The sequence below is a fragment of the Salvelinus sp. IW2-2015 genome, linkage group LG23 (assembly GCF_002910315.2).
Source record: "Salvelinus sp. IW2-2015 linkage group LG23, ASM291031v2, whole genome shotgun sequence".
NCBI classification, from domain to species: domain Eukaryota; kingdom Metazoa; phylum Chordata; class Actinopteri; order Salmoniformes; family Salmonidae; genus Salvelinus; species Salvelinus sp. IW2-2015.
Genome location: NC_036863.1, coordinates 14,072,484 through 14,095,003, shown reverse-complemented (window position 1 = coordinate 14,095,003; position 22,520 = coordinate 14,072,484). Strand labels below are relative to the sequence as shown.

The window sequence follows — 22,520 nt, the reverse complement described above, 5'->3', positions numbered from 1 at the left end:
GTGAATCACATTTTTATTTGGCGTACCCCCGACGACATTGTGCGTACCCCCCAGTTTGGGAATACCTTCTACAGACCAACACAGGGAGTTCAGAGATAATCACAGGTACACTATAATTACAGTTCAAACTAATGCCCAAATCAAGCTCACAATGAGTATTGATGTTTTAAAGCACCTCTTCTCATGGCTTCCTCCTCAATACATATTACAATAGACAGGGCTGGTAATTAGCCACTCTGACATTAGCTAATTATTTTAAACAGAATTGAAGGCTCTCGATTAGCAAACTGCTATTTAATTTAACCTGATTGTATTTTGTCATTGTTTTGTCTGGCTATGTTGTATGTAGCCAAACGTCCCCTCACGTAGACCGACAGGCTGTGTCTGAAAACATTATCCTTGTTTCCTCTCTCCTTGTTTCCTTAATTCCTCTCAAAGCTCATTAGAAGAGGGGGTCCCAGTGAGCGACTTTCGATCCTTTCCGCCAATGACTTTTGAGAGGAATTAAGGAAACAAGGATGTAGGAAGCAAGGATTTGATGTTTAGTAATGTTTTCAGACACAGCCCAGGCTCCATCATGTTTGTCTCGCCAGATAGTTGTGAGATCATTTATATGTCTCTCTTGTCTGAGGGAGCCCAAAAAAGTTGCTACCGTACGTTGCAGCCAATGTAATGACGGTCATCAATCCACCTAGCAACTAGAGCCAGGCTATCATTTATCTCTTTGCTGGGGCTCTGGGAGCAGCCCGGGCTCCTGACAATGATCTGCAATCACTAAAAGTCTTCTGCTGCGACTTGGTGACCTATCCATATATTAGAGCCGTAGTCCACATATAAATAAGAAGAAGGCTAGTACACATCATTTTGAGAAAACATGGAGCTTTTTAACATGCCCGACAGAGGGACGGAGGCTTATGCTTAAAGATTTCTCCAACATCATGTTAATGATTAACAATTAAAGGGACACTCATTGTACTGGAGTGAAAACATTTGTTGTACAAGGATATCTAGTGAGAGAGGATCTGAGGCTCTGGAAGACATTGTTTGTCTGACTGCGTCTTTTTTTGCAGGTAAATGGAGATCTTTCTAATGCATCCTGTTCCTAATATTACCATATTTCCAGCTGTCAGTATCCATGTCCTGCAGATACATATCAAAGCGATAACTCGTTATTATCCCTGATAGTGATGTTTGTTATTTTTAAATGTTAAGGTCTGGAGTTGTTTTCTAGATATGTAACTCTCAATGACCAGATCTCTTCTTTACATTGCATCACATAAGATGTTGCTATATAGCAAAAATAAAAATAATAATAATGCTAACAACAAGGTATTTCTATCTTTATTAACCAAATATGTTTGCTTGCAGCCTAACATTTTATGCCGCTGCTGTGCCAGGTTGGTTCTCTATTTTATTTGTTATCTATTCAAGACCTCTCCAAATTGGATCTGCATTTGGCCATTAATAATGTTCAACAATTTAGATTTCCCAGTAGTGCTATTAACCTACTGAAGCATGCTGAAGTCAATCAGTTTGGGAAGTTTAAACTGCAAGGAGGTTCCGCAACCTGACATTAAAGTGGCACAAGGGAAATGAAAATGTGAGGACACCGAAATCAGTCTAAACATTTTGTAAAAATCAGTTCATGCTGTCTATTAGCAAGCAAATTACCACAAATTAATGCTGCTGTCTAGTCAGATTTTCAAATCAGGATGGAACAATATTGTAGGAGTAAGAAACACTGAATTACAGCTTAGAATTCCTTAGTAAACAACATTAAAGCGTAATATGACGTTATAACGTACTAAAACCATGTAACAAAAGGAAATGTAAATGGGCAGTTTGACAGGTCTTTTTACACTACAGTGTTGGGTTGCCATTGGAGTTCTATTTCAAATCGAATCAAAGTTTTTGTCACATGTTTCATAAACAACTGGTGTAGTAAACTAACAGTGAAATGCTTACTTCCCAACAATGCAGAGAAAAAAATAGAAAAATAACAAATTAATAGAAAAATAATAAGACAAGGAAAAAATACAAGTAACAAATATATATATATATATTTTATTCATCCCCCTCTTCCGAGGACAAAAATATATATTTCTTGTTTTAACAGTTTTTTTTGTTACGTATACATACTGTACATACATTTGACATATTACATTTTGCATACTACATACATGGTACCTTTATATACATCATTTCAAAGATATATATGACAAAGGTATATATACACTGCTCAAAAAAATAAAGGGAACACTTAAACAACACAATGTAACTCCAAGTCAATCACACTTCTGTGAAATCAAACTGTCCACTTAGGAAGCAACACTGATTGACAATAAATGTCACATGCTGTTGTGCAAATGGAATAGACAAAAGGTGGAAATTATAGGCAATTAGCAAGACACCCCCAATAAAGGAGTGGTTCTGCAGGTGGTGACCACAGACCACTTTTCAGTTCCTATGCTTCCTGGCTGATGTTTGGTCACTTTTGAATGCTGGCGGTGCTTTCACTCTAGTGGTAGCATGAGACGGAGTCTACAACCCACACAAGTGGCTCAGGTAGTGCAGCTCATCTAGGATGCACATCAATGCGAGCTGTGGCAAGAAGGTTTGCTGTGTCTGTCAGCGTAGTGTCCAGAGCATGGAGACGCTACCAGGAGACAGGCCAGTACACAGGAGACGTGGAGGAGGCCGTTGGAGGGCAACAACCCAGCAGCAGGACCGCTACCTCCGCCTTTGTGCAAGGAGGAGCACTGCCAGAGCCCTGCAAAATGACCTCCAGCAGGCCACAAATGTGCATGTGTCTGCTCAAACGGTCAGAAACAGACTCCATGAGGGTGGTATGAGGGCCCGACGTCCACAGGTGGGGATTGTACTTACAGCCCAACACCGTGCAGGACGTTTGGCATTTGCCAGAGAACACCAGATTGGCAAATTCGCCACTGGCGCCCTGTGTCTTCACAGATGAAAGTAGGTTCACACTGAGCACATGAGCACATGTGACAACGTGACAGAGTCTGGAGACGCCGTGGAGAACGTTCTGCTGCCTGCAACATCCTCCAGCATGACCGGTTTGGCGGTGGGTCAGTCATGGTGTGGGGTGGCATTTCTTTGTGGGGCCGCACAGCCCTCCATGTGCTCGCCAGAGGTAGCCTGACTGCCATTAGGTACCGAGATGAGATTCTCAGACCCCTTGTGAGACCATATGCTGACATTTATTGTCAATCAGTGTTGCTTCTTAAGTGGACAGTTTGATTTCACAGAAGTGTGATTGACTTGGAGTTACATTGTGTTGTTTAAGTGTTCCCTTTATTTTTTTGAGCAGTGTATATATACCCTACCGTTCAAAAGTTTGGGGTCACTTAGAAATGTCCTTGTTTTTGCAAAAAAAATTGTCTATTAAAATAACATAAAATTGATCAGAAAGTGTAGACATTGCCTTCTAGGCACATTGGTGCATCCCGGAGTCACCTCTTCACTGTTGATGTTGAGACTGGTGTTTTACGGGTACTATTTAATGAAGCCAGTCTGAGATATGCTTTTTCTTCGTAACTCTGCCTAGAAGGCTAGCATCCCGGAGTCGCCTCTTCACTGTTGACGTTGAGACTGGTGTTTTGCGGGTACTGATTATACTTTGGATCAGTACACCCAGTCATTACAAAAGATACAGGCGTCCTTCCTAACTCAGTTGCCAGAGAGGAAGGAAACCGCTCAGGAATTTCACAGAGGCCAGTGGTGACTTTTAAACAGTTACCGATTTTAATGGCTATGATAGGAGAAACTGAGGATGGCTCAACAACATTGTAGTTACTCCACAATACTAACCTAATTGACAGAGTGAAAAGAAGAAAGACTGTACAGAATAAAACATATTCAAAAACATGCATCCTGTTTGCAACAAGGCATTAAAGTAATAATGCAAAAAATGTGGCAAATCAATTAACTTTTTGACCTGAATACAAAGTGTTATATTTGAGGCAAATCCAATACAACTTATTACTGATTACCACTCTCCATATTTTAAAGCACGTGGCTGCATCCCGTTATGACTATATCGTTAAGGACTGGGGATTTCTTTCAGGATAAAGAATTGATGAAATGGAGCTAAGCCCAGGCAAAATCCTAGAGGAAAAACTGATTCAGTCTGCTTTCGACCAGACACTGGGAGATAAATTCACCTTTCAGCAGGACAATAACCTAAAACACAAGGCCAAATCTACACTGGAGTTGCTTTCTATTCAGGCTATAACGTGACAAAATGTGGACTAAGTCAAGGGGTATGAATACATTCTGAAGGCACTGTATGTGATATGTCAAAAGAGATTAGTGCATAAAGGTTAAATACAGAAATTGGTTAACTATTTAACTAAATATTTCCATTGTAGTTCTATTGCCATATAGTGCCATTGGAGTTCAATTTAGGTCATTTTAAGGCTTAGGTGATTGCAAGACAAAACCAATTTGGATAGTATTTGCTTGTAATATTTATACAAGTAAGACATGCATTTTTTAACAATTGCTTCTACTATTGTAGCTGGCAACTCAAGACCACATGCTGTGTTCCCGTAATGATTAAGGGTGTCAATTTCGGCTATTTGTTGTCTGTTGAATCAATGAGTGGCCATGCCAACAAACAGTACATTTAAATATCCTGGTTCATAGAATGTTAATTGTTAATATTTCTAAATATTTCTCTCCCTGCAGCTCTCTCAAGGAAAAACACAGTACATGAATGTTATTGTATTTAATTCAACTCACTATCATTAAACCATGAAAGACATCATTCAGTGATGTACCAGACCAAAGTACTCCCATGGAGCTTTGCTCAATTGTAGTTTAATGTTCTCTACTACATAACTGACTGGGTTTTACTGTTTAATGCATAACGTATGAATTAAAGTAAATACTGTATGGTGTCTAATATAACTTATATGATTATTAGATGAACGGAAGAGATAAGGATGATTTTGTATAAAGTAAATATGGCGTCTGTCTGTTGGATGGTGATATGGAATCTCGAGCAGAATAGTTGTTATTCTATTAAATATCCCTCCACTCAGGTGGCTGGCACTTTGTTATTCTGCGGTATCTATCGCCTTTCAATGTCCCCCTGGAACAGATGATTTTGTTGGCTGTTTATTTAACTGTGTGTGTCCAAGTTCGGCTTGGTCTCTGTGGTGGTAGGCGAGCTCCGTATAAGTATCTGTCTCAGCCTTGATTCCTGAATGAAGAGTTGAGGGCACAATAAGTAACACTTATTATCAAGGGACACATGGAGGTATGCTCGAGTTCACCGCCATATTTTTGATGGAGGCCTCTGGATACAGAATTGATAGGCTCAGTAAAAACCTGCTGGATGTCCGCTCCAGTTAAAAGGATTTATGGTGTAAGAGCTCATACTGTAGTCATTAGGGATGAATGGAGAGGCAGCAACACTGGATGGCGTACAGACATGGCTGTCCTCACTGCAGCAGTCGAAACACAATCTCAAAATGACATAGTTATTTTAGAAACAAGAGGGTGTGAGCTGAGGAAAGCAGAGAGAAAAAGGGAGGGAAGACTTTTGTTTGTGAATGCAGTCATTGCCAAGCGACGTCAGAGTGTTTGGTATCATTGAGAACTGCTTAATCTTGTGGTTGTCAATGGTTCCAATACATTCCCTACACTTCTGCTGGCCCATAGACTACTTTCAGGGCGAGGAACCATCTAACATCAAGTTGTAAATTAGTGAACTACTCTTTTAAGGCAAGCTTTCCTCTTTTGACCTTGTGATGTGTCTGAATTTTTCTGTGAAGGAGGGGTTTGCTAGGGTTTGCCCTCGTACTGGAGTTCATCAGAAACATAATTCAACTAGGCATTGTACTACCTGGCCTATACTGGAATCATGTGATCTGAACTAAGCGATATTTGCATATTTTTGCAACATTTATTTCAATGTTTAAAGAATACTCCCAAACTATGGGTTATTTGTTGTGTTACAAACATTCCATACACTTTTCACATGTTTTACCCTGGTGACAGCCATTTAATCCTCTTGGAATAATGACTGAATGTGGTGAACACAGTTAAACTGACGGTTTGTGCTATCAGCGATTCACATTGACACCCACCATTGTACTGTGAAGCAAAAGCCTTGACACCGGGTTACAAGTGGCTCTGACAGCTATCATAGATTCCCTATCATTAATTGTGATAATACAGTAACATGCAGCGAGACTGTGTACACATTCAACACTGCTGACCTTTCTCTTGAATAAATGAATACCTAATGAATAATTCATCATAATTATTTGTTGTATTATTTTTCTGCCTTGTTTTCGGAGTAAAAGTAATACACATGCCACAACCACGCGTGACCTTCTCATGGAACAATGATGAATATTTATAGAGCACTATTTTCACGACAAAAGTGGTCAGAGCGGTGTATGTGATTTAACATTATTTACGCTATTTAGATAAACAACAAATATGTGATGTTCCTGTAAATATTTCAGTCAAAACCGTTTTATTACTTGAGTGGTTATAGTATTTCAATGACAAGAAGAGGGATTAAACTCATCATGGTCCAGACTGAAGGCGTCAGTAGCTCTCCAGGACCAGTGTTGGACATCTCTGCTCTGTAGATATTCAACTTACTGACAGTTTCATTTGTTGTCAACTGCAACATGAAACAAACTTTTACAGCAAGGGTAGTAGTAACTGGTTTAAGGGAAGCGGGAGGATTTATACTGTTCTCTCTGTCCATCTAATCGGTCTTCTTATTTACTTAATGAAATACATGTGAACATTGATTACTAAGACAACTTAGTAACTGCATGACAAGGAGAGGCAGTTGATTAATGAATGTAGCGGGTAGTGTTGATGGTATGACCATTTACAGATCATAAGGCAATCCATAGTAAGTTATTTATCATGTCAGATAAATAAAAGCACAACCAATCTTTCAAAACAACCTTTAAGGCAAGCTTTCCTGTTTGTTGCAAAGCGAACAAAGGGTCACTGAACTAAAACACTCCAATAGGCTGTATTGCTGGACAGAGCAAAGGTTATTGGCCTTTTGTCATGAATATAACTTTTTTTGTTTTACTGTTGAATATTGTTATTTCACTTTTCCTTATGTAATACTTTTTTGAAGAAATCAGTCACTCACGTTAACCTTTAGTCTTAGATTTGCATCACAAATTGTACAGTTCTCCAATAGTTTTGATATATGCCCACGGAGACTTGCTCTTCCTTGTCCCCGTTTGGTATGCGCTGGAAGTCGAATTGGTATTATGAGCATTATGATATTCCTCCACTGAAGTTCATTGGATTGAAGGTTAGGCAAAGAGGTTAGGATCCAATAATCTGTCCTGAATACAAATCACATGTTGTTTGTTACCACCAGTTCTCTTGGGGACTCAGAGAGACATCAGTTTAGGCTTCTCTCTTTTTCAAATAAATGGTTTGACTGGGCTTTTCCACAAAGCATGCCTACTGGAGAATGCCAAGGATATGCAAATCGGACTTGGCGTACATTCTCATTGTAAATTGAAATTTAGCACAGGTGCTGACATTTAAATCAATGTATCATGATAATTGTGACAGAAAAAATTTGCAAAACACTAAGCATACGTTTTGTTTCCATAGAATGCTTGAATCATTTCTAATGAGCCTCGTGTATGTCATTTGGTGTTGAGTGTGCATAAAATCAATTTATAAGCCAAAAATTACCACCAATCAATAGACACACTGGATGTAGGAAAATAGACGCTAATGCTTCAGAAAGTATTCACACACCTCAACATTTTGTTGTGTTACAGCCTGAATTTAAAATTGATTAAATTGAGATGTATTGTCGCTGGCCTACATACAATACCCCATAATGTCAAAGTGGAATTATGTTTTCTAAATGTTTACAAATTAATAAAAAATGTAAAGCTGAAATGTCTTGAGTCAATAAGTATTCAAGCCCTTTGTTATGGCAAACCTAAATAAGTTCAGGAGTAAACATGTGCTAAACAAGACACATAATAAGTTGCATGGACTCACTCTGTTTGCAATAATAGTTTTAACATGATTTTTCAATGACTACCTAATCTCTGTACCCAACATATACAATTAGCTGTATGGTCCCTCAGTCGAGCAGTGAATTTCAAACACAGATTCAACCACAAAGACCAGGGAGGTTTTCCAATGCCTCGCAAAGAAGGGCACCTATTGGTAGATGGGTAAAACGAAAAGGGGTCATTGAATATCCCTTTGAGCATGGCAATGTTATTAATTACATTTTGGATGGTGTATCAATACATGCAGTCCCTACAAAGATACAGGCGTCCTTCCTAACTTAGTTGCCGGGGAGGAAGGAAACCACTCAGGGATTTCCCCATGAGGCCAATGGTGACTTTTTAACAGTTAGAGTTTAATGGCTGTGATAGGAGAAAACTGAGTATGGATCAACATTGTAGTTACTCCACAATACTAACCTAATTGACAGAGTGAAAAGAATAATAATATAATTTCAGTAGTTCTCTATTATGATTAAAAAAATATCGCATAGCTCATTAGTACACCCTTGTGGTTGAATATATATGTATCTATTGTAGGTCCTAGGATACAACAATGAATAATGTGGAACAAATAAATACCATCAAAGGACACCTTAAAATGTACAATAATGAACACCGTGTGAAACAGCTGTGAAAACCAACCTGGCAATATTTAAGATTTTTAATACATAAACGTTGATGTTTTTTTGGTACAGTTAATCATTATTTTATTTTCACATATTTTTTTCTATATATGCATGTCAAGAGTGTCAAGTTCCTTGGTGTCCACATCACCAACAAACTATAATGGTATGTGTATGTATGTGTGTATATATACACGGATAGATTGTTGTTTCCATCAATGTAATTGTCTGCATCATTTCCAATCCACCATATATTTTGGGGGTAAATATATATATATATACACACATACATACAAACACATTATGTGTATATATATATACATATATATATATACACACATAAATATCCATACATATACACACACACATATACACATATATGTATGTATGTATATATATATGTGTATATACATATATATGTATATATATATAATATATATATGTGTGTATATATATACATATACGTATATACATATGTATATATATGTATGTATGTATATGGTGTGTGGTGTGGTCTATATATATATATATATATATATATATATATATATATATATATATATATATATATATGTGTGTATATATATTTACCCCAAAAATATATGGTGGATTGGAAATGATGCAGACAATTACAGTGATGGAAACAACAATCTATCCGTAATATTAAAGCTGATCCACTCCCTAATATTATTTTTTTTAGCTATCATGGTCCAAACACAAGAAGAGGGCACGATAACACCTTTTCCCCCTCAGGAGACTGAAAAGATTTGGCATGGTTCCCGAGATCCTCATAAAAGTTCTACAGCTGCACCATCGAAAGCATCCGGACCATTTGCATCACCGCCTGGTATGGCAACTGCTCAGCATCCGACCATAAAGCGCTACATAGTGTAGTGCGTACGGCACAATACATCACTGAAGCCAAGCTTCCTGCCATCCAGGACCTATATACTAGGTGGTGTCAGAGGAAGTCTTTGACTCCAGTCACCCAAGTCATAGACTGTTCTCTCTGCTACCGCACGGTAAGCGGTGCCGGAGCGCGTTTAGTACAAACCATTCCGCAACGTAGCAAACGATCATCAAGTGAACTGAATGCACCTCAGGTGTTTTTGTCTGGGGCTACAACATAAATGTGTGCAGTTGGGGTACTCGGGGAGAGCTCAAAGAAGTCAGTTATGTTATCAAGGTCCTGGGGACTCACAGGCTGTTGTTCCATTCCAGTGCTAACATACTTGATTGAAATTCTCAAGGGCATGGTGTTTAGTTGAATCAGATGTGCTACTATTGGTCTGGAACAAAAGCCTGTACATCATGTGGGTCCCCAGCAACAGTATTGAAGAACACTGCTAACCTATATTGTATACGAAATCCTGAGGTCTTACTTTATCAAAAACGTCATACAAAAGCCAGATCCTCACACAATAGTAGCATCAGCTGCACCATCGAGAGCATCCTGACGGGTTGCATCACTGCCTGGTATGGCAACTGCTCGACCTCTGACCGCACGGCAAGCAGTACCGGAGCTCCAAGTCTAGGTCCAAGAGGCTCCTAAACAGCTTCTACCCCCAAGCCATAAGGCTCCTGAACAGCTAATCAAATGGCTACCCAGACTATTTGCATTGCCCCCCCCCCCCCCCCMCGCTGCTSCYACTCTCTGTTATTATCTATGCATAGCCACTTCTCCACCGGTGCCCCCGCACATTGACACATTGACTCTGTACCGGTACCCCCTGTATATAGCCCCACTATTGTTGATTACTGCTGCTCTTTAATTATTTGTTATTCTTTATTCTCTTACTTTTTTGGATATTTTCTTAAAACTGCATTGTTGGTTAAGGGCTTGTAAGTAAGCATTTCACTGTAAGGTGTTCTATTCGGCGCATGTGACAAATAACATTTGATTTGATTTGGTCGGTCAGACATCACTTGATGAACATCACTCGATTGTGCTTCACAACAGAATGGACACAATAGAACACTGTAAAACTATGCTTAAATGCATAACACATCCTCTCTCTGTTATTTCTGTTTTCCTCACAGATGTACTGTGGATAGCAAGGTATCGCGGGTGGCTTGGCTCAACCGCACCACCATTCTCTACGCGGGGGCTGACAAGTGGTCTCTGGACCCTCGAGTGGTCCGAATGGACAACACACCCATGACAGAGTACAGCATAAAGATCCAGAATGTGAATGTACACGACGAGGGGCCCTACGTGTGCTCCATCCTCACAAGCAACAAACCCAAATCATCCAAAGTGCATCTCATCGTTCAAGGTACTGCACTTCTTCTTCTCTCAGATTCCTGTACATTTACATAGTTCACTTGTGGTTTGTGATGAGAGATTTGTCAATTTTCCTTCTAGACGCATAGGGCTGAATAGATATCACTATCTTTGCTTGGTAGTCTGACTGATTTTAGTGTTACGTTTACAGATGCTATATTTCAAACTCGGGACTGTGATTGTTTTGACTTAACCGGTAGGAAGGCATGAGAGAAAAAGAGAAGGAAAACTTCTTAGTCGCCTTCGCCAGGATGATCTAATTATCTGAAACTTGCCAAACGTGACTCCCTGAGATGAAATTGGGATTTAATCTAGGTTTAATTTCAGATCGTTGATAGATATTGATTTGGGGACACAGCAAGTTGGGGAATACCGTGGCCCCGTTTCAGTGCAAGGGCTTACTAAATCAGCTGTCGATACCTGGACTTTTGTTATCATTTACAGTGAACTCAATTTTGTTCTCGCTCAGTTTCCAAAAACAATTAGCACCACTGCCCTTTGTCGGTTTTAGTGGTACAGATCATGTAGACACACTCATTTGACGTTTAATTAAAACTGAACAAGATTAACTAAGGACGAGACAGTTTTTTATCATGTAAGATCTTGCATTTAGAAAGGGACTAATGCCACAACAAACAACAGTATGCATGGAATCATAAAATAATTGACATTAGACATTATTTGGCAATGTCTATTTCTTGCTCAAAAGAGTCCCCAAGGGTTCTTTATTGTCTTATTTGAAAATGCTACTTTTTTCTAAGAAAACAATGTATTATCTGTTACTCATTAACCTATTGAATTTAGCCCTGACACTAATTACTGGAAAAATAAATAAAATAATTGCCAGTTATTTACTTTTAGAATTAGCAGCGGCTTTAAATAAAAAGAAAAAAAGAGTTCAGTCTGTGAACACAGAACAAATTACTGTACTTAAATCATTATTCCAAACTGTAATTAACAGATCATTGGAAGGAATTCCGGCTACTCCGTATAATTACTCTTCATAATATGTCATTAATTTATATGCTGCTGCTAGTCTGTACTTTATTTTACTCTTATTATTATCTATCCTGATGCCTAGTCACTTTACCTTGCCTTCATGTGCATATCTACCTCAAATACCTCATACCCCTGCACATTGATCTGGTACTCCCTGTATATAGCTCCATTCTTGTGTATTTTATTCCTTGTGTTAATATATACACTACCATTCAAAAGTTTGGGGTCACTTAGAAATGTCCTTGTTTTTTAAAGAAGAACACTTTTTTGGTCCACTAAAATAACATCAAATTGATCAGAAATACAGTGTAGACATTGTTAATGTTGTAAATGACTATTGTAGCTGGAAACGGCTGATATTTAATGGAATATCTACGTAGGCGTACAGAGGCCCATTATCAGCAACCATCACTCCTGTGTTCCAATGGCACGTTGTGTTAGCTAATCAAAGTTTATCATTTTAAAAGGCGAATTGATCATTAGAAAACCCGTTTGCAATTATGTTAGCACAGCTGGAAACTGTTGTTCTGATTAAAGAAGCAATAAACCTGGCTTTCTTTAGACTAGTTGAGTATCTGGAGAATCAGCATTTGTGGGTTTGATTACAGGCTCAAAATGGCCAGAAACAAAGACTTTCTTCTGAAACTCGTCAGTCTATTGTTCTGAGAAATACAGGCTATTCCTTGTGAGAAATTGCTAAGAAACTGAAGATCTCGTACAACACTGTGTACTACTCCCTTCACAGAACAGCACAAACTGTCTCTAACCAGAATAGAAAGAGGAGTGGGAGGCCCCGGTGCACAACTGAGCAAGAGGACAAGTACATTTGAGTGTCTAGTTTGAGAAACAGACTTCTCACAAGTCCTCAAATGGCAGCTTCATTAAATAGTACCCGCAAAACACCAGTCTTAATGTCAACAGTGAAGAGGTGACTCCGGGATGCTGGCCTTCTAGGCAAAGGTCCTCTGTCCAGTGTCTGTGTTCTTTTTTGGGGGGCAACTGCAGAGGGTAGTGCATACGGCCCAGTACATCACTGGGGCCAATCTTTTATTTTTATTGGCCAGTCTGAGATATGGCTTTTTCTTTGCAACTCTGCCTAGAAGGCCAGCATCCCGGAGTCGCCTCTTCACTGTCTAAAGATGGCCAGTTTTATTGCTTCTTTTATCAGGACGACAGTTTTCAGCTGTGCTAACATAATTGCCAAAGGGTTTTCTAATGATCAATTCACCTTTTAAAATGACAAACTTGGATTAGCTAACACAACGTGCAATTGGAACACAGGAGTCATGATTGCTGATAGTGGGCCTCTGTACGCCTATGTAAATATTCCATAAAAAAATCAGCCGTTTCCAGCTACAATAGTCATTTATAACATTAACAATGTTTACACTGTATTTCTGATCAATTTGATGTTATTTTAATGGACAAAAAGTTTTTCTTTCAAAAACAAGGAGATTTCTAAGTGACCCCAAACATTTGAACGGTAGCGTATATATTTTTTTTTACTCTGCATCGTTGAGAAAGGCTCATAAGCAAGCATTTCACGGTTAATTCTACACCTGTTGTATTTGGTGCATGTGACAAATCAAATTTGATTTGATTTATTGTGGTTTAGAAGTGGAAGCTTTTGGCACGGATTGATTTTAATTATACCTCATCATATTTTTGCACACTTCACTATTAGATTGTAAAGGTGTTTGGTCTCGGATAAAGGAAAAAAAACTCACAAGAAATCAGATTTTAAAAAACAATACTCCATGTTTTATGATTGCAGACTTTTTCCTTTCCTTGTAATTTTCCTAAACATGGCCCTCTAAGATACTGCACAACTCTTAAGTTGGTGTGTACAAAATGGCTGAATTTGTCGGGTGCATTTTATTGTTAGATCCAAAGAGACTTTTCCTGGAGAGCAGCACTCTTGAGAATTGCTGTGTGAGAGCGAAGGTGACTCATGGGTGCCAGGCCGTTGGTTCACGGAAACCAACACAGCACGGCAGCCCTTCACTGCACCTCAGCTTTTAATATTGCATACTGTGTTTAGCCATGAAATGCTTCACAGAAAAATTGTATCACATTTCTCTCCTGCAAGCTCAAAACAGCACCGCACTGCTTTCTCTGCCTTCCTGCCTATTTATACAACACAAGGAAGAGGTAGGGGTAGAATTGTTCTTGTCTCTCTACAATTACTGTATACCTTATGCAGAGTTACAGTAAAACACATGTATTTCTGCAAATGGATGTTTTGGATTATGATCTGCTTGGATATTGCTGTAATGTCAAAACTGCATCTATTTTGGTTTAGAATGAAGTCAACTGGAAAACCATATCTTTGCGAAAACTGCATGCACTTCCAAAACATCCATCTGTGATATTGATTAGAAGTAATTCAATAGGGGACAAGTAATGAAGGAGAATGTACAGGAGCCCCAGACAGAAACCTTAAACTTGGATTTTGCCTCAAACTTTGAGCTTTTCATTTTGTAGAGAACACAAAGAAGCATTGTAATAGGGCTTTATAAGGGGACCACGGTCATTTGATCGTTGCAGAAGCAGCATTTGACTACAATTATCTCTCAACCATTTAAAACTGAGAGAAGTGAGAGAATCACAGTTTGTATTCACAAGACATCAATGCCACTTTCATAGAAAATACAGACTTTATAGGAAGCCATGTTTTGTCAGAAATTCATAACATTCACTTCTGTTTCTTATTAAGATTTTATAGCTGTAACCTTCATCCATGCTTCTCAACCTGGAATCTCTATTAGTTATTATATCTTGAAAAATTCTTAGTCATTCTAACTTGTTTCTCAAACCTGATCTCACATAGATACACAAGGCGAGTCGTGGCATAACGTGAACACGCCCCCAAGTAGGGTACAGCCGTAGGGTACTCCCGTTACGCCCATCTAAGCAAACTACTGACATTTTTTTGTCGTTTAAACGTTTTCAGCAGCAGCACGTCTTTTATTAACATACTTGGCTGTCACACCAACAAATTATTGGCTTGTTCCATGTTCTGCCACTCTGTGTTCCATATTCTGCCACTCTGTGTTACCCGACCTGCTAACACTGACAGTAAAGCTAGTAAATCTGTCGCATTATACTTACGTCACTGTTTGTTTAGCCCTTGCTGTTTCACCGGTTAGCTGACGTTAATCTTGATCTAATTCGCTAGTCTTAGAAATGTTGCGTAACTACTTCCAGTCTTTGCCTGCCCTTGAACGGACTAGGTATTTAGAAAAGTTGATTCTTCTTGGCTTGCCTATATTTCCATTCAACTTGCCGGAGACCAGCTGGGGAGACAACCCTACCAAATGGCCCAAAGTAGACTAAGGCAATATCTATACCTATTTGGTGGAATCTCCAGGTTTGCATAAATATCCAAGTGTTGAAGAACATTATAGCTGTTATTTGGACAGATTCATCTCACTAGTCCTTATTAGAAGCTGTAGAAAGACCCATGGAGTTGGTGGAATCATCCTTTAATTCATGGCCACTTTCTCAGTTGGGCCAGGGGCGCTTTAATTAGGTCAGGTGGAAATGTCCGACAGAGCTCAACTCATTAAATAGAGGAAATCGCCACCGCCCGACCTCACTGCCTTCTCTTCCTCAACTCCGTCTAACCCACACATTCTGTGCGTCCATGAATCAACACAAATTACCAAGTAAATATACCACTTTGTGGTTAAAGGAATTCCTGCCTCAGTTTCATCCATTCCTCTGTCACCTGACCCGTGACCACCCGTTCACCTTCACTATTGTCAGTCATCCTACCTGTCCAGCTACCCACACAGATTCCAATAATCTTTCACAAGCTAACTAGCAAACTTTATGCGATACACATAGCTAGTTAGATACAAACAAGTGTTAGCGACTTACCGGTGATGAAGTGCTTTGAACACACATAAATGTATCGAGTAACCGGAGCCCACAGCTTTCCATCATCATCATCATCATCATTGCGGAAACCATGAGGTTCGTGTAACCTGGTCCTTGGGCAGTTGATGAAACTTCATTTGGTGTTGTTTTCTCCCACTATTGTTCAGACAAAATGGTACGCAACAGCTTTTCGGCATCTTAAAAGCAGGGTTAGCTAGCTAGTTGAAGAAAGTCCGTCGGAATCGGCTCTTTGGCTGGTAATTGTGACGTATATTCCATGCAAAGGTATATCTGTTCCAAGTGTTTTTAAGCATGCTGTAGTGTGTTAAGACGACATGGAAGTATGTTAAAAACGACCAACCAACCAAATCCAAAATGTTTATAGAATGATAAAAAAAAAAGAATACAGCCATTGTCAGGTTATGAGTAAAGTAGGCAATTTAACATAGGAGAAACGGGAGTACCCTACTCAGTGACGGGAGTACACTGCTCAGTGACGTGGTCATGTTAAGCCTCACCATGTGTATCTATTGTGAGTTATAACATTGATATGGCTTTTTAACATGAAACCACAGAAGGCAGAATAGAACGATTACCAAATAGCTCACCTCAGGAATATCATCAACAAAAAGCCATTCTACAAAGGCATTTATCCCTACTACAATAAGCATTGTATTGTATAGACATTTTATAACATTACAGGGTCTTTCATGTTACCCTTACATTGAAAGATGCTGAACCTATTTCATTGGCATTTCATACTGAGATACACCCCATACCTGATCAACTTGTCTGTAAGTCTCTTTATAAGAAAACCCAATGAACTCTTACTAACAAGTGAAAGTGTGCTTCTAGATGTTTCAGAAATGTAAAAATGAGTTCAGTTTTCATTCATAAAAGTATTCTAATTAATTACATGAAGAAAAACCAATGAAGGGCTATACATCAACATGGTCTATTTCACTTAAAAGCCAAAACTCCATCATCAAAAGGTATTCCTTTTGTCCAGGTGGGTGAGGGCAGTGTGAAGCGCAATATAAATTGCGTCATCTGTGGATCTGTTAAAGCGATATACGAATTGGAATGGGTGCAGGGTGACTGGGATGATGGTGTTGTCAGCTATGACCAGCCTTTCAAAGCATTCCATGGCTATAGATGAGTGCTACGGGGCGATTAGTCATTTAGGCAGGTTACTTTGGCATTCTTGGGCACAGGGACTATGGTGGTCTGCTTGAAACAAGTGGGTATTACAGACCAGGTTACGGATAGGTTGAAAATGTCATTGAAGAAACTTGGTACTTTGTCTGGCCCCACGGCATTGGGAATGTTAACCTGTTTAAAGATCTTACTCACATGGAGAGCAAGCTCAGACAGTCGTCCGGAACAGCTGGTGCCGTCATGCATCGTCCAGTGTTGCTTGCCTCGAAGCGAACATAGAAGGCATTTAGCTCGTCTGGTATGCTTGCATCGCTGGGCAGCTCGCGGTGGGTTTCCCTTTGTAATCTGTGATCGTTTGCAAGCCCTGCCACATCAGTCAAGCGTCAGAGCCAGCGTAATAGGATTAGTAGTAATAAAAACTGTAGTCAGCCAACCAAGTAGGAACCCAGCTTTACGGCAGGAGAGACAACGATTGGGAAGTCTATAAGGACAGTACTGCCTTAGTGGTTCTTCTGGCCCCCACAGGCCCTCCCGTCTACCACCGCCACTGAAATGGAGTTCCATGTTAACCTGCACAGAGGGAAGGCCTCCAGTCCAGAGGGAAACGTCAATCAGCCAAGTGACCTTGTCCACTGATACCACCAGGAATAAGGCACATGCTTCCATGGTGACTGTACGGAGAAGCTAAACCTGAGCCAACTGCATTCAAGACACACTACCAAAAGGAATATGTTATCTAAAGTAAAGCTCTTTGCTGCATACCTTATTAAGTTTACTTCCAGTACTAGAGTTGATGGAAGTGGAAAAGAGCTGGAAGGTGAGGAGTGGAAAAGAGCTCAACCGATACCCCTATAAATTTGAGTGCATTCTGATTCTCAGATTTGTTAAACTCATGGTAATAGCAGCTAGAAAATTAGGCTGAGTTGTGGTGCAGAGACGGGCCAGGTGTGTTTTGCCATGTTTAACTTCCTTTTGGTACCATGGGACGTACTGCCGTCACACCAGTGCAGACAGTGACTCAGAAGTAAAAGGGAATAAGGTTTGCTGACCATATGCTCAATACAGTGCCCATGGGAATCATTTAGAATGGGTCACACATCGAATCATTTGGAATGGGTCACACATCTAATGGATTACACCAGCATAGCCTCCTCTAACACACTGGAATATCTGTCATTTTTGCTTTTTCAAGCGTCTAAGCTACGAGAGAAAGGCATATTTACACCACATCTCAAAATCTACTTGACATCACAATCCATTAGGGGTGTATGGGAACCTCGGTTTGGTCCATGCTGTGAACCCGAATGAATACATAACAAAAATATATAAAATGAATTGACGCAGCAAACTGTCATTTTGTAAATACAGCCGGAACTAGTTCTGTACGATGGCGAGTGGTGGAGTTGATAAACCAGAATTGGAGGATCCTGCATCATTGTTTAACTCCAGTTTGGGAAAATGTTGGCTCCCCAGTAGATTACAACGGCGATGGACAGAGAGTTGTGGATAACACGTTAACGGTATGTCACCACGCTCAACGGGAATAGCCTATGCAACTGCCAGCACCTCAAATATGTCGACACATTTACGTTGACATCACCCCAGTATACTGGAGCAACACAACATGTCTCCCCTCTGTATTCAAGCAGCCCTTGGTAGCTGACTCTGACCGGGCCAAAGAAATTACAAGAGCGATAGATAGGCTATGTTTATATTTTTTACAGTCTTTATTTTATAGCTGCAAATATGGGGTTTCAGCACCTCGCGAAAGTGCTCGGGCCATGTTACGAACTTCCCTCTTGCACTTATTTCAGCAAACAGGTAGAATCCGCTCTATATAATGCAAACAAACCAAGTTTTCAATGAACTGGCCAATGCACCCTGTGTTGCGCTTACTTAACAGTGCCCATCACATTACCCCGCAGTGGGAGAGACACGACTCCTTTATGAGAGTCATAAGTGTACATCTGGCACTGAAGGAGGCCGTGTCATGGTGTGTTCGTAACGAAGTGGGATATGGGGATTTACCACATACGACTGGGAAAAATCCACTTAAATCGGCCCTCAAACTGGTAATTACTAGTGGGAAACTTGTCTATCAACCCGAGCACCCACTTCTCCCACATGGTGATCTCTGACATCACCTACTAAGGAAATGGACTCTATAACAGCATTTTCAGCAATTGAATGCAAAAAAATATATATTTATAAAACGCAATCTACTAATGTTGTTTCTATAATTTGTTTACAAGCATAACAGCTGTACTTTTAGTTTATGGTTGACACAGCTTGTTGGTCATGAACAAATTGGCGTTTCTCAACGAGTTCAAATCACATGACTGCATCAAACTGATATTTACAACTTAACAACTGGTAAATTCCCACCTCCCACATGGTTACAAAGGCAGCATCAGAGTAGAAACTTGAAAGGCCCAACATAACAATCCGGTCACAACAGACAATGCTGAACATTGTGAATGGCATTTAATTTTCCCGCTGTATTGAAACCAAACCGTGAACCCAAATGGGTTTGGGGAACCATTACACCCCTACAATCCATGGGAAAATGGGACTGCCATTTAAATCTGTTGGTTTAACATGAATGATTTATGTTGTTTTGTTAAATATGAGTTATTAATAAGTGATACAGAGCAAGGGCATTTTGGAATGTTTGTCTATGAGGTTGTTGTTTGATCTCAAATAATTTTTTCATAGATAATATATGAACATGTGCTGTCTAGTTAAAACCATGTAGCTGGCACCTACTACCTCTTTGTTCTCTAACTTTACATTTTAGTAGATTTATAACTTAGATAAGAGTATGTAGCATAAGGGTGGTCATATCTGACAGAAATTACATGTGGATTCAATTGCCTGTAAATGGGATTAGGTGAGTGGTTCGAGACAACGCTAATCCGTTAAGCCTTCCCAACAGTGGTGGCCCACGTGACGAATGTGCATGGACCCTGATCGTGGGGTGCTTGGCATGGCACTGGCCGCTCATATTAGACATAGTGAGGAGGCCTTTCATTCTGATGGCCATTCCGGTGTGGCCTCGAAATGTATGCTTTCTCCAGAGAAAAATGTCACGCACAATATGATGTGTCAAAGGGCAGGTGTAAATCAATTCAATTATAAAGCCCTCTAAACAGACTACTGGATCCTCTATGGTTTCCTCAAATGTAATGACGTGACTGTGTTTTTAGATTAGGCCTGAGTCCTCTAGCATAAGGGGTGTCTAAAAGAAAAAGAATTGGCCTCTCAATTCAATGCACATTGGCGTAATAAGCTTTAGGACTCATTATTCGATGGAGAGGAGCCTCTTCTCTAGTCCATCAAAAGCAAGTAATGAGGCATTCGAAATATTCAGGCAACATTAGGAGAATAAAAATTGGAGCCTGCTTCTAAGCTTTTGCTTGTGTAACACATTAAGAGGTGCTCTCTTCATCAATTTCTCACCTACTGAGTTCTACGGCTATTTGGTCTGCTTCTCACTGCTTTCCTGTTAACATTTACATAGTAAGACTGTATTAGAGGAGCACCAGGAGCACATTCAAGACTATTTTGCCAAGCTTTCTTTTTGGCTTTTATCCAAAGGCAAAGCACAGATGTAAAACTTAAAGGGCGACTGCACTTCCTGATTTGGCCTCGTTTTAGATGTGGTTCATTAAGAAATGCTAGTGGCCTTGACAGAATTTAAACGTGAGTTACTTTCGGAGTGTGATTTGATATGACTGTCTCTTGTGTGTGTTCGCAGGTGAGAAGAGTTAGCCAAATAATTTCACCAGTTAGCTTCAGCCGGCTTGTGTGCGACTGTGGCAAAATTGGTTTGACTTTGGATAGCTTATCTCTGGGGATAGTTAGGGACCGTCAATAAATTACACAATGTAAATGGGACAATAGTTTCATGTTGCACATCTTTTAGTTGACTCATTAAACACTTTCAACATTTGTATATGAATTTCTACAATTTATAGTCGGTTTGAGGTTAAGTCATAAACAGTTGACCGAAAAATAGTGTTCCATGTACATTGCAGTACAGTTTTCTCTGGAAGGCTTGAGGAGCTCAGTGCTGCTGACTTTTTAAAAGGACATTCTACTCCAAAATGGAAGAAAATACAATTATGCTGATACTATCTAAAATATAATTTCCAACTCCATAAATCTGCCATATAACATATAATTATTTTTACATTTTGGACAATGAATATAGCCTATGCATGGTCTATATTATCAGGTATGCTATTAGCAGTAAGCATTATCACCTTTAGCCCAACTGATGCAGCATAGTGGCTATAAATACATGGCCTTCAGGAAGTATTCACACCCCTTGACTTTTCCACATTTTGTTGTAAAAAAGTGGGATTAAAACGGATGTCATTTTTTGTCAACGATGTACACAACATACTCTGTAATATCAAAGTGGAAGAAATATTTGTATCTGTAAGGTCCTTCAGTCGAGCAGTAAATTTCAAGCACAATGACAAAGATCAGGGAGGTTTTCCGATGCCTCGCAAAGAAGAGCACCTATTGTTAGATTGGTGGAAAAAAATCAGACATTGAATATCCCTTTGAGCATGGTGACGTTATTATTTACACTTTGGATGGTGTATCAATACACCCAGTCACTACAAAGATACAGGCGCCCTTCCTAACTTAGTTGCCGGAGAGGCAGGAAACCGCTCAGGGATTTAACCATGAGGTCAATGGCGTCTTTAAATCAGTTGCAGAATTGAATGGCTGTGATAAGAGAAAACTGAGGATGGATCAACAATTTTTGTCAACAAAACAGTGAAAAGAAGGACACCTGTACAGAATCAAAATATTCCAAAGCATGCATCCTGTTTGCAACATGGCACTAAAGGAATACTGCAAAAAAATCCGGATCCCTCCGGAACATTCATTACGCACACCTGTCTCCTATTCCCACTGATTAGTACTTGTATAAGTGTGCCCTTTGGTTTCCATAGGGCTGTCGACTATTTTTACAATGTCCGTTGGTGCGTGTGAGTACCTGTGCTGTGTGTTTTGGCTTTCGTGCCATTGTGGATTGCGCAGATGATTACGGGTCTCGTCCCATGGGTTAATCATTGTGTGCGTGTGTTATTTATTCGAGGTACTCCTGTAAGGTTCTGCTTTTCTTTTCACCTTGTGTTCTTTTTCTTTGTGTTCTGTTTCTTTGTATTCTGGAACGTAGCCCTGTCTTTCATTTTTGTTAATTGATTTCACCTGTGTTCGTTTCTCACCTGGTCTTATCAGCTCCCTATTTAGTTCTTTCTGTTTGTATGGTTGTGAGGTATTGTTTGTTTTTGACTGCCTACCTGCGTTTGACCATCGCCTGCCTGTGACCACGATTCCTGCCTTCTGCGAAGGCTTAATAAACATCTGCCGCGCTCTGCGCATGAATCTACACCTTTTTCTCCCTGAGTATTCATTACACTCCTCGCTATTTTGTTTGGGGTTCAACCCTGTGTTTTGTTGCGTGTTTGTTTGGTCTTCATCCCTGTGCCTTTACGCGGC

General features: G+C 39.7%; 1 protein-coding gene across 2 annotated transcripts in view; it reads left to right on the top strand.

The window, feature by feature from the left end:
- Positions 1 to 22,520, top strand: part of LOC111950921 (opioid-binding protein/cell adhesion molecule) — a 341,587-nt gene that overhangs the window by 254,730 nt on the left and 64,337 nt on the right. For both annotated transcript variants that reach the window (XM_023968860.1, XM_023968859.1), the window contains one exon: positions 10,718 to 10,953. In XM_023968860.1, the coding sequence (XP_023824628.1) occupies positions 10,718 to 10,953 (236 nt within the window). The remainder of the gene's footprint in view (positions 1 to 10,717; positions 10,954 to 22,520) is intronic.